General features: G+C 50.3%; 1 protein-coding gene across 5 annotated transcripts in view; it reads left to right on the top strand.

Annotated features, from left to right (window-relative positions):
- MCM3AP (minichromosome maintenance complex component 3 associated protein) overlaps nt 1-14,719 on the top strand; it is a 51,571-nt gene that overhangs the window by 13,169 nt on the left and 23,683 nt on the right. For all 5 annotated transcript variants that reach the window (XM_034948060.3, XM_055105162.2, XM_034948059.3 and 2 more), the window contains exons 8-17: nt 3-200; nt 757-1,025; nt 3,031-3,193; nt 6,390-6,550; nt 7,368-7,612; nt 8,014-8,216; nt 9,321-9,421; nt 12,110-12,241; nt 12,615-12,728; nt 14,431-14,583. In XM_034948060.3, coding sequence (XP_034803951.3) covers nt 3-200; nt 757-1,025; nt 3,031-3,193; nt 6,390-6,550; nt 7,368-7,612; nt 8,014-8,216; nt 9,321-9,421; nt 12,110-12,241; nt 12,615-12,728; nt 14,431-14,583 — 1,739 coding nt within the window. The remainder of the gene's footprint in view (nt 1-2; nt 201-756; nt 1,026-3,030; nt 3,194-6,389; nt 6,551-7,367; nt 7,613-8,013; nt 8,217-9,320; nt 9,422-12,109; nt 12,242-12,614; nt 12,729-14,430; nt 14,584-14,719) is intronic.

The raw sequence follows: 14,719 nt of genomic DNA, 5'->3' as shown, positions 1-14,719 counted from the left end.
AGGTGGACCACGCAGCAGCTGTGAAAGAGTACAGTCGGTCCTCGGCGGATCAGGAGGAGCCCCTGCCCCACGAGCTGCGGCCCTTGCCAGTGCTCAGCAGGACCATGGACTACCTGGTGACCCAGATCATGGACCAGAAGGAGGGCAGCCTGCGGGATTGGTATGACTTCGTGTGGAACCGCACGCGTGGCATACGGAAGGTATTGGCTGCCTCCAACCTGGATGCTAAAAAATCCACGCAAATTCCAAAGTCAAACTGATACTTTTATTACTCTGTTATATATTTTATCTGTAACAAAAATGTACTTCTGTGGGCCTGGTGCAGTGGCTCAGGCCTGTAATCCCAGCACTCTGGGAGGCCGAGGTGGGTGGATCACCTGAGATCAGGAGTTTGAGACCAGCCTGGCCAACATGGTTAAACCCCATCTCTACTGAAAATACAAAAATTAGCTTGGCGTGGTGGCACACGCCTGTAGTCCCAGCTACTCGAGCGGCTGAAGCAGAATTGCTTGAACCTGGGAGGCGGAGGTTGTGGTGAGCCAAGATGACACCACTGCACTCCAGCCTGGCTTCTGTCTCAAAAAAAAACAAACCCCAGGACTTTTATTTAAGTCACTACAAAGTCCTATTAAAATGTGCATCATGGGCTTTGTTTCAAATTGAAAAGTGAGAAATTGAGGTCGTAGCATGATCCTTCTCACAGTTGCCTCTTTGCATGGGAATGTGTGTGTGATCCTCCCCCTCGCCTGTGGCCAGGATATCACGCAGCAGCACCTCTGTGACCCCCTGACGGTGTCCCTGATTGAGAAGTGCACCCGGTTTCACATCCACTGTGCCCACTTCATGTGTGAGGAGCCCATGTCCTCCTTTGATGCCAAGATCAATAATGAGAACATGACCAAGTGCCTGCAGAGCCTGAAGGAGATGTACCAGGACCTGAGAAACAAGGGCGTCTTCTGTGCCAGCGAAGCGGAGTTCCAGGGCTACAATGTTCTGCTCAGTCTCAACAAGGGAGACATCCTAAGGTGAATTTTCACATCCAAAAGTTTTCCTAAGGTGGCTGAAAAGGCAGGCTTTAAACAGGAGAAGAGCTTTCAGGAGTGGCAGTAGCCAATAGTGCAGCATTCTCTCTGGTAGCAGATGTTGGGATGATAGTAGAGGACCTTGGTCTGGCTTTGCAGTCGGCTGAGCTGAGCTGGGGGAAGAGCGATGGGGATGTGCCCTGGGACCAGCACATCTGACGTAGGCCCCACATGTTCATTTCTGAAAACAGTTTCTCCTCACCAGTGAGAAAATGAGGAAGGAATCCTCCTCATGAGACAGGTGAGTGAACCAGGAGAGGGAGTTCCAGGCGCCCTGCAGGGTTGTTAGCAGTTCCCTGTTCCCAGATAGTTTTGTCAAAGATCTAAGTAATAAGAGAGGAAAAAATTGTGTAAAACAAAAATGCGAAGAATGGGGTAGTGAGAATGAATGAATGTAAAACCCTGGTCTGATCCATAATTAGTCACATGCGAAGTCTGGCGAGCTCTCTGGCCCTCTGCTTGTGGTGGACCCTCTGCTTGTGGTTAAGCTGGACTTATGGTGGACAGTGTCCCCTTTAGTTCTAAGAATCCCCTATCAATGGTGAACCTCTTGTTTTTTTTCTTTGTATTTTCCTCAAGAACTGTGTGACAGAATATCTAGATGTGTGATTGATTTTAATTTTTTATTTTATTTTATTTTTGAAACCGAGTCCTGCTCTGTTGCCCAGGCCGGAGTACAGTAGTGCGATCTTGGCTCACTGCAACCTCCACCTCCTGGGTTCAAGCAATTCTCTTGCCTCAGTCTCCTGAGTAGCTGGGATTACAGGCACATACCACCATGCCCGCCTCATTTTTTTGTATTTTTAGTAGAGACAGGGTTTCACCATGTTGGCCAGGCTTGTCTGGAACTCCTGACCTCAGGTGATCCACCTGCCTCGGCCTCCCAAAGTGCTGGGATTACAGTTATGAGTCTCCATGCCCCGCTGATTTTAAATTTTAAAATTAAGCCTTGTATAGCCTGGGCAACATGGTGAGACCCTTCCACAAAAAAAAAAAAAAAAAAAAAAACCACCAGGTGTGGTGATGTGTGCCTGTAGTTCCAGCGACTGGGGAGGCTGAGGTGGGAGGATCCCTTGAGCCCAGGAGATCAAGGCTGCAGTAGGCTGTGATCATGCCACTGTCCTCCAGTCTGGGTGACAAAGCAAGACCCTATCTCTTAAAAAAACAAAAAAAACAAAAAAAAAAACAGGTGTGGTGGCCCATGGCCTGTTATCACAGCACTTTGGGAGGCCGAGATGAGAGGGTTGCTTGAGGCCAGGAGGTTGAAGCTGCAATGAACTGTGATTGTGCCACTGCACTCCAGCCTGGGTGATAGAGCAAATACTCTGTCTCAAAAAAAAAAAAAAATTAAACTGGTTATGAAAGATTGCTGTATTGTCTTTTTCTACGTGACAAGCATTTGTTCTCCATCACGAATAATTCAGTCGAAATCAATTCATTTCTAAACAAAAAGAGTTAAGTTTTCTGTTTTTTAGACTTTACCATTCAGCACAGCTGACAGTCCATTGGCATTACTTTAAAGTAACTTTTTGATAACTGATTCCTAAATTGCTTTTTGAATTTGTTTATTCTATTCATTATCGTTTTGAAGGAAACCTTTGTCAAACCAACCCAAGCGTGGTAGTTAGTAAACTATGAATTTAACGGCACATTTCACCAGTAAGACCCTCCTTCTCAGTATGGTTGAAATCCAGTATCATTGTTACTTGAGACAGGGTCTTGCTCTGTCACCCAGGCTGGAGTACAGTGATGCGATCACAGCTCACTGCAGCCTTAACCTCCTGGGCTCAAACGATCCTCCCACCTTGGCCTCCCCACGTTTTGGGATTACAGGTGTGAGCCACTGCATCTGGCCAGTGAAATCTATTATTTATCAGATCTATCTTCATGAAAATTTTGTCTTATTTAAAATAACATTCCAACCCCTTTTCTCTCCTTTAATTAACAGAGAAGTACAACAGTTCCATCCTGCTGTTAGAAACTCATCTGAGGTGAAATTTGCTGTTCAGGCTTTTGCTGCATTGAACAGTAATAATTTTGTGAGATTTTTCAAACTGGTCCAGTCAGCTTCTTACCTGAACGCTTGTCTTTTACACTGTTACTTCAGTCAGGTGAGTAAATGAGCTGTGCTTGCAGAGTTGGAAGAAAGCAGGTGGTTCTTGTGCTGTTTGAGTGCTTTCCTATTCCAAGCTTTTCAAAGCAGGTCTCAGGCTGATGCTGTGTCACCCTTGCCGCAGCCCCACGAAGGGGTTACCGGTGTTGCCCTGTTTTATAGGGGTTATCACTGTTGGTCACCATGCGGAAAGGCTGTGCAATGGAAAATACTGTTCTATGGTTCAAATAAGAAAAATCTCTTTAGGAAAACATAGGTTGAATTCAGCACTATCATCATCCATGAAAGCTAACTAAAAAGCAAAAATCTCATATCATATGCACAAAATCTCTGACTTTGAAATGCTTCATGTTTTAAATCGAAGTTTCTGGAGTGAGGCTGATGGCGCTAAGTTCCTTTCAGTGGGTGCCTCAGTGTCTGCGCTTTGCCGTGTGCTAGGGTTGCAGAGGCAATGGGAAGGCCAGTCCCTCCCCTGGGGTTTGCGCAGAGTAAACTGTGTCTCGGGGTTTCCAGTCGGTTATTTTGTTCCACTTCCACGGAACTTGGGGATGAGGACAGAGCAGCCCCTGTAGCACCTGCTGTTCTAGGCCCTGCATGATTCCGTTCAGTGCGATGTGACCAGGACCGCGGCCCACCGCACAGAGCGCCACCTCACCTCACATGCACTCTGCTGCCCGTTCTGGCCACAGCGTGGGGAGGATGCTGCCTGGGAGATCCCAGGACCTGCCTTGGTCGATCTGTGGCTCCAGGTCATTTCTTTGGTCACACATCAGGGCCTCCTGTAAACAGTGACTAAACCCACAGTCATGTCACAGTCAGAAGGTCTTTTGCAGGTTTGCTCCTTGTTGTCACATCTGCAGGTTGCCAAACAGAACTGATATTCTGGAGTAAATGAAAAGGTTTTCCACAACTTGCCCCTTGTAGTTAATATTGGCTGGGTGCTTTGGCTCACACCTGTTATCCTGGCACCTTGGCAAACTTGGGAGGTGGGAGAATTGCTTGAGCTCAGGAGTTCAAGGCCAGCCTGGGCAACATAGGGAGGCCCTGTCTCTACTAAAAATTAAAAAAAAGCCAGGCAGGTATGGTGGGATGCTCCTGTAGTCCCAGCTACTCAGGAGGCTGAGGTGGGAGGATCGCTTGAGCCCAGGAAGTTGAGGCTGCAGTGAGCCAAGATCTGCACTCTCCAGCCTGGGCAACAGAGGCCCTCTCAAAAAAAATAAACAAAAATAAAACATAGTTAATGTTGTATATGTGATGATTGAGTGTTAGTAGAATGTTGACCATTTTTAATAACTTTATTTATTTAGAGATGGAGTCTCGCTCTGTTGCCCAGGCTGGAGTGCAGTGGCATGATCTCTGCTCACCGCAACTTCCGCCTCCTGGGTTCAAGTGATTCTCCTGCCTGAGCCTCCCTCCTGAGTAGCTGGGACTATAGGAGCCCACCACCACGCCCAGCTAACTTAGTAGAGATGGGATTTCGCCATGTTGGCCAGGCTGATCTCGAACTCCTAGCCTCAGGTGATCCACCCACCTCGGCCTCCCAAAGTGCTGGTATTACAGGCATGAACCACCTTGCCTGGCCATTTTTAATAACTTTAAACAAAAGAGATATTTGGGTATTTTTCTTTAGAAAAGCTCTTCACCGGCAGTGGCGCACAGAGGCAGCCTCCTCCCCGCAGCCCTGTGCACTCCTGCTCAGAGGCTTTGTGCTTGCTGTTCCCACTGCTGTTCCACACTCGCAGAGCCGCACGGCGCTGTCTCCACCTCCCTGAGGCCAGGCAAGGCTTGGCTGCCGCCCTTCAGCAGGGCCCCCACCAGCGCTCCCTGTTCTCCCTGCCCATCTGCCGCACTAAATCACCATTCTGTGTGTTTGATGTGTTTGTTTTCTGTGGCATTGGTCTCTCCCCTGGCATGTCAGCTATGTGGGGGCAGGGATTGTGTTTTTGTTCACTGTTGTACTCTCAGCATTAAAAACGGTGCCAGGCACAGAGCAAATGCTTGATCAGTGTTGGTTGAATTAAAGAACATCGGAAGAGGACTAATAGCTTAGGTACCAAAGTCCCAGCACTCAAGCAGAATTTTTGTTCGGATTTTCATGTTTTTCCTTTGTCTATTTTTACTTTTATTTTTATTTATTTATTTTTTTGAGATGGAGTCTCACTTTGTCACCCAGGCTGGAGTGCAGTGGCATGATCTCGGCTCACTGCAACCTCCACCTCCCGGGTTGAAGTGATTCTCCTGCCTCAGCCTCCCTAGTAGCTGGTATTACAGGTGCGTGCCGCCACACCCAGCTAATTTTTGTATTTTTAGTAGAGATGGGGTTTCACCGTGTTGGCCAGGCTGGTCTCAAACTCCTGGCTTCAAGTGACCCACCTGCCTTGGCCTCCCAAAGTGCTGGGATTACAGGCGTGAGCCACCGCACCCAGCCCCATTGTCTTTTTTTTTAGAGACTGGTTCTCACTCTGTCACCTAGGCTGGAGTGCCGTGGTGTGATCAAGGCTCACTGCAGCCTCAACCTCTTGGGCTCAAGCAGTCCTCCCACTTTAGCGTCCCATGTTGCTGGGACCACAGGTGCATGCCACCAAGCCCCACTAATTAAAACAAATTTTCTTTATAGAGAATAGGATGTAGCTATGTTGCCCAGGCTGGTCTTGAATTCCTGGGCTCAAGTGATCCTCCCACCTTGGCCTCCCAAAGTGCTGGGATTACAGGTATGAGCCACTGCACCTGGTCTCTGTCTTCTTTTTTTTAAGGCTCTTGTTAGAATGCCATGAACAGTTGTCTCCAACTATTATATGTCATTCCACAGGATTGGTTTCCTGCTGGCATTCCATGGTCTCTGGGGTCCTCTGCAGCACCTTCCTGGCCTTTTGTCATGTGGATGCTGCACAGCTGACTTCACCTGGTCTTGTTGACGGACAGTTTGTTTCATGATTTCTCTTATGAATAAAACCTTCACAAGCCATCCTTCTCTATGAGAGTGTTTGCTTGGCACGCATTCCTGAGCACTGCCCCTGAGCAGACCGCCTATGATCTCTAAGCTTGGGTTCCGTGTTGCCAAAGCGCCTTCTGGTGGACTCAGCCCAGGAGGAGCCCATGTGCCCCACGCTGGCCATGGCTGTGGTCATGGGCTGACTGCATGTGTCTGACTGGGCCTTTGTCTGAGACTGCAGTGATTTCGCTCCTCCTCTCAGATCCGCAAGGATGCTCTCCGGGCGCTCAACTTCGCGTACACGGTGAGCACACAGCGATCTACCGTCTTTCCCCTGGATGGTGTGGTGCGCATGCTGCTGTTCAGAGACTGTGAAGAGGCCACCGACTTCCTCACCTGCCACGGCCTCACCGTTTCCGACGGGTAAGAGCTGAGAGTGGAACTGTGGGGCCCCTGTCTCCTTTTTTCTTGTTAATTCTGATGAAGGGCTGTGAAGGGCTGGCCGCTTGCCTGACTTGAAGAAGGTGCATTCCCTCTGCCATGCAGGTGAACACACGAGACTCAGAATGGCTGGGGGTGTTCCCAAGGTCACATCCTGGCTGTCAGCACATTGAGGGCTCAGACCAAGTTCTTTGTGACTCCAAAATCAGTCCTTTTCATGACTTGCTGACAAACCTAAAGATAAAAGTTAGGGCCTTCTTTATTCTTTCCCTTGACTGCCTTTGCCAGCCAATGACGGACAACCTCTGACGGCTGAGATGGAGGCACCCGCAGGCCAGCCGGAGTCTTCTCCGGTACTTACCAGTCAGAGTGGTGAGACTCACAGACGCTCTCTCAGAAACTGGCAGCTTACACTCAACACCCAGTGCCTAGTTCCCCACCCTGTCTCCTCTAACTCCTCACCTGCCTCCTGCCTATCTCCTCCTTCCAGTTCTGTCTCCTCCTTCTAGTTCTGTCTCCTCCTTCCAGTTCTGTCCTCAGAAAATAAGACAGTTTTGGGTGAGCCAGCAAGGAGGCAGGAGTGAGTCAGCGTGCGTCTGTTAACACGCTGGGCTTAGTGGTTCTAGGGACCTACAGAGGCTCCAGGGTGGGCGGCAGTGGGACCTGGGCCTGTGCTTTCTGTTATTTACACATGGCTGTGGTGACGCCCAAGGGGCTTGCAGTACTCAGCAGGGCACTGAGGGCGAAGCTGTCTTCTCCCCTGGTGACACCCCTCGGGGGTCTTTTGTGGTCTGGGTAGCTGTGTGGAGCTGAACCGGTCTGCATTCCTGGAACCAGAGGGATTATCCAAGACCAGGAAGTCGGTGTTTATTACCAGGAAGCTGACGGTGTCAGTCGGGGAAATTGTGAACGGAGGGCCATTGCCCCCCGTCCCTCGTCACACCCCTGTGTGCAGCTTCAACTCCCAGAACAAGTACATTGGGGAGAGCCTGGCCGCGGAGCTGCCCGTCATCAGCACCCAGAGACCCGGCTCCGACACAGTGGGTGAGTGAAGCTGCAGTCGTAGTGAGGGGACTAGCTGCATTTTCCCACCAGGACGCCTCCCAGGAGCCTGGGCATCTGCATTTTCTCACCGGGACGCCTCCCAGGAGCCTGAGCACCTGTCTTGTCTTGGGGCCCAGGGGTGTGGCTCTTCCTCATGCTCAGATGGTTCTCACTGGGAGTGGACTGAGGGCTTTGAAGCCCTCCTCCTGGCTCCCTGACATCCTGGGGCTTGTTTTTCATGCAAAGCGTATGTTGTCCCACGTAGCTGGTCTCCTGGAGGGCAGGCCAGTCCTCAGGGTCACTGTGGGTGGCCTGGGGCTGTCCCTGCACAGACCTCGGTCCCCGTGGTGCCAGGCACCCTGTGTCTGCAGCTATGTTTTCTCCTGTATGTTTCCTTCCAGGCGGAGGGAGAGGAGAGGAGTGTGGTGTAGAGCCGGATGCACCCCTGCCCAGTCTCCCACAGTCTCTACCAGCCCCTGCGCCCTCACCAGTGCCTCTGCCTCCTGTCCTGGCACTGACCCCGTCTGTGGCGCCCAGCCTCTTCCAGCTGTCTGTGCAGCCTGAACCACCGCCTCCAGAGCCCGTGCCCATGTACTCTGACGAGGTAGGGACTCTTTTTTTCTAGGTCTGGACTCTGGGAAGCCCATTGTGCGCAGACGTCCTTAGTCATCACCCCATGAGGTGGGGCTGTGGCGCCTGGTCTCTCAGGAGAGTCCAGAGAGGGGTCCTGCCTAGAGTCACTCAGCCTCAGGTAGGGCCCACCTATTCAGGCTCATTCTGGAGTCCGTCTTCATCTCAGGAGCTTCCTGTCACAGCACCGGCCTGAGCCCGTGTGTCTGAACTCAACACCCGTCTATTCCTGACGGGATCATTGGCAGCATTGTGCGCCCCCTGATGGGTGTGACCTGGGGTGGCGTGTCCGCCTGGTGGGTGTGGCCTGGGTGGGTGTGTCCCCTTGGGTGTGGCCTGGAGTGGGCATGTCCCCCTGATGGGACCCCAGTATGCATGGACTGAGTGTGGGTGTGTCCCCTGAAGGGCATGTCCTGGGGTTGGGTGTCCCCACTGATGGGTGTGACCTGGGATGGGTGTGTCCCCTGGCGGGTGTGCCCCCTGATGGGCATGGCTTGGGGTGGCTGTGCCCCCTGATAGGCGTGGCCTCGGGGTGGACGTGTCCCCTCTGGTGTGTGTGGTCTCTGGCTGTGCACCCTGATGGGCATGGCCTGGGGGTGGGTGAGCCCCTTGACCAGCCTGGCCTGGGGGTGGACGTGCCCCTTGATGGTTGTGGCCTCAGGGTGGGCATGGTCCCGACAGGTGCCTTGATATTGAGTAGAGCCTGTCGACTCCATGGTTGTGAGACTGGATTGTGCCACTCTGGCTGCTTCGGGGCAGGCACTGGGCACCAGCCCATCTGGGAATCAGGGAGTGCTGAGGGGGAGCATAGAGTGGTCACAAAAACAGAGGCTGCTTGACGTAGACTGGAGATGGCTAGGCCAGGGCGCTGTGTGGCCATCAGCAGGGTGCCTTCCTCTCCAGATGGCACCTTTCCATTCGCTAGGGGACACCTTTCCTGCAACAGCCTAGCCGACCCCGTGTCAGGGGTTGTGCTTCTGTCACGAGACGCCTGCAGACTGTCCGGTGACAACATGTTACCCAGCATTTCTGCCCTGGGTGGGACGTTCCATTACACCCCATGCTGGTCTCTCCACAGGACCTGGCGCAGGTGGTGGACGAGCTCATCCAGGAGGCCCTGCAGAGGGACTGTGAGGAAGTTGGCTCTGCGGGTGCTGCCTACGCAGCTGCCGCCCTGGGGTGAGTGGCATCTCGTGCTCCCCTCCTGCTACTTGCTGCGGGGAGCTGCACCCAGTCCTCCAGAAGTTTCCTCTCATAAAGTTGCCTGCGTTTTTGGAGTCATAATCCCATAAGTTATTGCCAGATACAGTGTCAGGAAGATTTTCCCCTACATTCTTCTTTTTCAAGATGGTTTTGCTATTTGGAGTCTCCTGAGATACCATGTGAATTTTAGGATGAGTTTTTCTGTTTCTGCAGAAAGTGCTGTTGGGATTTTGATAGGGATTGCGTTGAATCTGTAGATTGTTCTGGGTGGTACTGTCATCTTTTTTTTTTTTTTTTTTTTTTTTTTTGAGATGGAGTCTTGCTCTGTTGCTCAGGCTGGAGTGCAGTGGCTCCATCTCAGCCTCACTGTAACCTCCACCTCCTGGGTTCAAGCAATTCTTCTGCCTCAGCTTCCCGAGTAGCTGAGATTACAGGTGGGCACCAGCCTGGCTAATTTTTTTATTTTTTGTAGAGATGCTTTTCGCCATGTTGTCCAGGGATGGTCTCGAACTCCTGGCCTCAAGTGATCCACCTGCCTTAGCCTCCTAAAGTACTGGGATTACAGGCATGAGCTACTGCACCTGGCCAGTATTGTCATCTTAACAATATTAAATCTTCTAATCTGAGAATATGGGATGTCTTTCCATTTATTTAGGTCATTGTTAATTTCTTTCGACAATGCTTTGTAGTTTTCAACGTATAAAGTTTTTGCCTTCTAGGTTAAATTGGTTTTTTTGTTTGTTTTGTTTTGTTTTTGAGACGGAGTCTCGCTCTGTCGCCCAGGCTGGAGTGCAGTGGCACAATCTTGGCTCACTGCAACCCCCACCTCCCGGATTCAAGCGATTCCCCTGCCTCAGCCTCCTGAGTAGCTGGGATTACAGGCACCTGTCACCAAGCCTGGCTAATTTTTTGTATTTTTAGTAGAGACAGGGTTTCACCATTATTAGCCAGGATGGTCTCGATCTCCTGACCTCGTGACCCGCCCGCCTCGGCCTCCTAAACTGCTGGGATTACAGGTGTGAGCCACCGCACCTGGCCTTGTTGAGGATTTTTATGTCCATATTCATGAGGGATATTGGTCTGTAGTTTTCCATTTCTTTCTTTTTTTTTTTTTGAGACGGAGTCTCCCTGTCGCCCAGGCTGGAGTGCAGTGGCGCGATCTCGGCTCACTGCAGGCTCCGCCCCCCGGGGTTCACGCCATTCTCCTGCCTCAGCCTCCCGAGTAGCTGGGACTACAGGTGCCCGCTACCTTGCCCGGCTAATTTTTTGTATTTTTAGTAGAGACACGGTTTCACTGTGTTAGCCAGGATGGTCTCGATCTCCTGACCTCGTGATCCACCCGCCTCGGCCTCCCAAAGTGCTGGGATTACAGGCGTGAGCCACCGCGCCCGGCCTCCTTTTTATTTCTTTATTCCTTTTTTTTTTTTCTTTTTTGAGACAGGGTCTTACTTTGTCACCTAGACCCGAGTGCAGAAGCACAATCACGGCTAACCACAGCCTTGATCTTCTAGGCTCAAGCCATCCTCTCACCTCAGCCTCCCAAGTAGCTAGGACCACAGGCGCATGCCACCATACCCGGCTAATTTTTAAATTTTTTGTAGAGATGGGGTCTCTCTATGTTGCCCAGGTTAGTCTTGAACTCCTGGGCTCAAGCAGTGCTCCCACCTCAGCCTCCTGAAATGCTGGGATGACAGGCATGAGCCACTGTGCCTGCTCAGTCTGTAGTTTTCCTATAGTGTCTTTGGTCTGTCTTTGGTATTAGAGCAATGCTAGCCTCATAAAATGAGTTAGTAAATATTTCCTCCTCTTCAGTTTTTTGAAAGGATTTGAAAAAGATTGGTGGTTAGTTTTTCGTTAGTGTTTAATAGAATTTACCAGTGAAACCTTCTGGTCTTATACCTTCCTTTGTTTGGAAGTCTCCTTACTAGTTATAGGTCTACTCACATTTTTCTGTTTCTTCATGAGTCAGTTTTGGTAGATTGTGTGTTTCTAACAGTGGGCTTAATTTTTCTGCTGGCAGCCAAACAAGTACAGGTTGCATATCCCTTCTTCAAAATGCTTGGAACCACAAGGGTTTTAGATGACAGATATTTTTGGATTTTGGAATATTTGTATTATATGTACGAGTTGAGTATCTCTTACCTAAAAATCTGAAAATCTGAATTCTAAAATGCTCCAATGAGCATTTCCTTTGAAAAGCATGACATGTTGTGCTCAAAAAGTTTGAGATTTTGGAGCATTTTGGATTTCAGATTTTTGGATTAGGGACACTCAACCTGTGTGTTTTTTTCCCCTTGTCAATGACTTGGCTTTTTTCTGATATTTTTCTTTTTCTTTTTTTTTTGAGACAGAGTCTCGCTGTGTCGCCCAGGCTGGAGTACAGTGGCGCAATCTCGGCTCACTGCAGTCTCCCGCTCCCAGGTCCAAGCAATTCTTCTGCCTCAGCCTCCTGAGTAGCTGGGGCTACAGGCGTGTGCTGCCGCGCCTGGCTAATTTTTGTATTTTTAGTAGACATGGGGTTTCACTGTGTTGGCCAGAATGGTCTTGATCTCCTGACCTCGTGATCCGCCCACCTCAGCCTCCCAAAGTGCTGGGATTACAGGCTGAGCCACCGCACCCGGCCTTGACTCTGATTTTGAATGCTATCCCCTTTGCTCCGTTTAGTGTTTCTAATGCTGCTATGGAGGATTTGTTAACAGCTGCAACCACGGGCATTTTGAGGCACATTGCAGCTGAAGAAGTGTCTAAGGAAAGAGAGCGAAGGGAGCAGGAGAGGCAGCGGGCTGAAGAGGAAAGGTAAGTGTGTCTTGTCCACGCAGCCGAATAAGGAGCTCAGTGTGGACACAGGCAAGAACTGGCCCTGGCCGCGATGCTCCTGCTATTGTCCACTGTGCTACCATTCCACCCCTGCTGACCCACACATGCCCTCCTATGCTTCAGCCCAGGGGGTGGATGGAGCTCCTCAGGCCACACCTACCCGTGAGCAGTGGCCCTTCCCAGCCAGGAAAGGCAGGGGAAGGGAGGTGGTGTCAGGGGAGCTGGAGTAGGGGTGGCCTACCGACTCAGGCAGCACACCTCAATCCCTGTCTGCGTGGCCAGGGAGTAAAACAAACAGCACTTATTTTTATTCTTAAACATTACCCTTGTGTATTTTTTCTCTTCCCTGTAGGTTGAAACAAGAGAGAGAGCTGGTGTTAAGTGAGCTGAGCCAGGGCCTGGCTGTGGAGCTGATGGAACGCGTGATGATGGAGTTTGTGAGAGAAACCTGCTCCCAGGAGTTGAAGTAAGTGAAACGCTGGTGTCTTGCTGTGCCAGGAGAGTGAGCTTTGGCTCTGCCCTAGGCTGTGTCTTGCGCCACTGAGGATGGGCTATTGGAAATGGGTCTTGCCTGTCTAAGCTACTTTGATTTTGTGACCAAATGTATTTGATGCAGTCCTCTGTGCTCCCTTGGCTGATAGAATTTTATTATAAAAAATTCTCTTTTATATGAGGGCTGCCACCACATGATCATAGTCAGCCATCCTTATTAGCCACTGGCATTTATCATATATTTGAGACACTTCCAATTGATTGCACAAGTCAGATGTTGCTGATGAGAAGATTTTGTGGTTGTCTGCATGGTAATTTACAAATTCTACGCCAGGCACCTGTAGTCCCAGCTCCTCAAGAGACTGAGGTGCAAAGATCACTTAAGCTCAGAAGTTCCAGGTAGTGTGCTATGACTGCACCTGTGGTGGTCACTGTACTCCAGCCTGGGCAACATAGTGAGACCCTGTCTCTAAAATAATTAAAAATTCTGACTATTTTATTAAGATAAACGTTTATTTCTTAACTGTTACAAGGGCCTCTATGGACCTATAATTTGGCACCCTGTTCCACTTAATTCTTTTTACCCTGTCTTTCTAGGTGTCTGTAGTTTAAGTATTAAAGCTTCTCTTACAGTGAAGATAGAATTACATTTTAATACTGAGGATGCAGACTCTTGCACTTTTTTTTTTTTTAAAGACGGAGTCTTGCTCTGTCACCCACACTGGAGTGCAGTGGCGTGATCTGGGTTCACTGCAACCTCTGCCTCGTGGGTTCAAGCGATTCTCCTAGCTCAGCCTCCCAAGTAGCTGGAATTACAGGCACGCACCGCCATGCCCAGCTAATTTTTTTTTTTTTTGAAATCGAGTTTCACTCTGTTACCCAAGCTGGAGTGCAGTGGCGCCATCTCAGCTCACTGCAAGCTCCGCCTCCCGGGTTCACGCCATTCTCAGCCTCCTGAGTAGCTGGGACTACAGGAGCCTGCCACTATGCCTGGCTAATTTTTCATATTTTTAGTAGAGACGGGGTTTCACCGTGTTAGCCAGGATGGTCTCGATCTCCTGACCTCGTGATCCACCTGCCCTGGCCTCCCAAAGTGCTGGGATTACAGGCATGAGCCACCGTGCCTGGCCGCCAGCTAATTTTTTGTATTTTTAGTAGAGACTGGGTTTTACCATGATGGCCAAGCTGGTTTCGAACTCCTGACCTCAAGTGATCTGCCTGCTTTGGCCTCGCAAAGAGCTAGGATTACAGGCGTAAGCCACTGTGCCTGGTCGACTCTTGTACTTTTCTTTTTTTTTTTTTTTTTTTTTTTGAGACGGAGTCTCGCTCTGTCGTCCAGGCTGGAGTGCAGTGGCACGATCTCTGCTCACTGCAAGCTCTGCCTCCCGGCTTCACGCCATTCTCCTGCTTCAGCCTCCCGAGTAGCTGGGACTACAGGCGCCTGCCACCACACCAGGCTAATTTTTTTGTATTTTTAGTAGAGACAGGGTTTCACCATGTTAGCCAGGATGGTCTGGATCTCTTGACCTCATGATCCACCTGCTTCGGCCTTCCAAAGTGCTGGGATTACAGGCGTGTGCCACCGCGCCTGACCGACTCTTGCACTTTTCAAGCAAGCCCTCAGTGTCTGTGGGCCCCAAGTGCAGTGTCTTCCATGCTGATTGCCCTGTTTCTAGGAATGCAGTAGAGACAGACCAGAGGGTCCGTGTGGCCCGTTGCTGTGAGGATGTCTGTGCCCACTTAGTGGACTTGTTTCTCGTGGAGGAAATCTTCCAGACTGCAAAGGAGACCCTCCAGGAGCTTCAGTGCTTCTGCAAGTATCTACAGCGGTGAGTCCTGTGTTCCTACAGGCAAAATCCACACACACGGGGAAGAGTCTTTTACCAAATTCAAAATATATGAGCTATCAGTTTCTGTATTCAGTGGTAAAAGGATGAGGGAAAATGTTATAGCAATGAATACCTA

The sequence above is a fragment of the Pan paniscus genome, chromosome 22 (genome assembly GCF_029289425.2).
Source record: "Pan paniscus chromosome 22, NHGRI_mPanPan1-v2.0_pri, whole genome shotgun sequence".
In the NCBI taxonomy this organism is placed as follows: Eukaryota; Metazoa; Chordata; class Mammalia; order Primates; family Hominidae; genus Pan; species Pan paniscus.
Note: the sequence above shows the minus strand (reverse complement) of the source record. Positions and strands in the feature narration are given on the sequence as shown.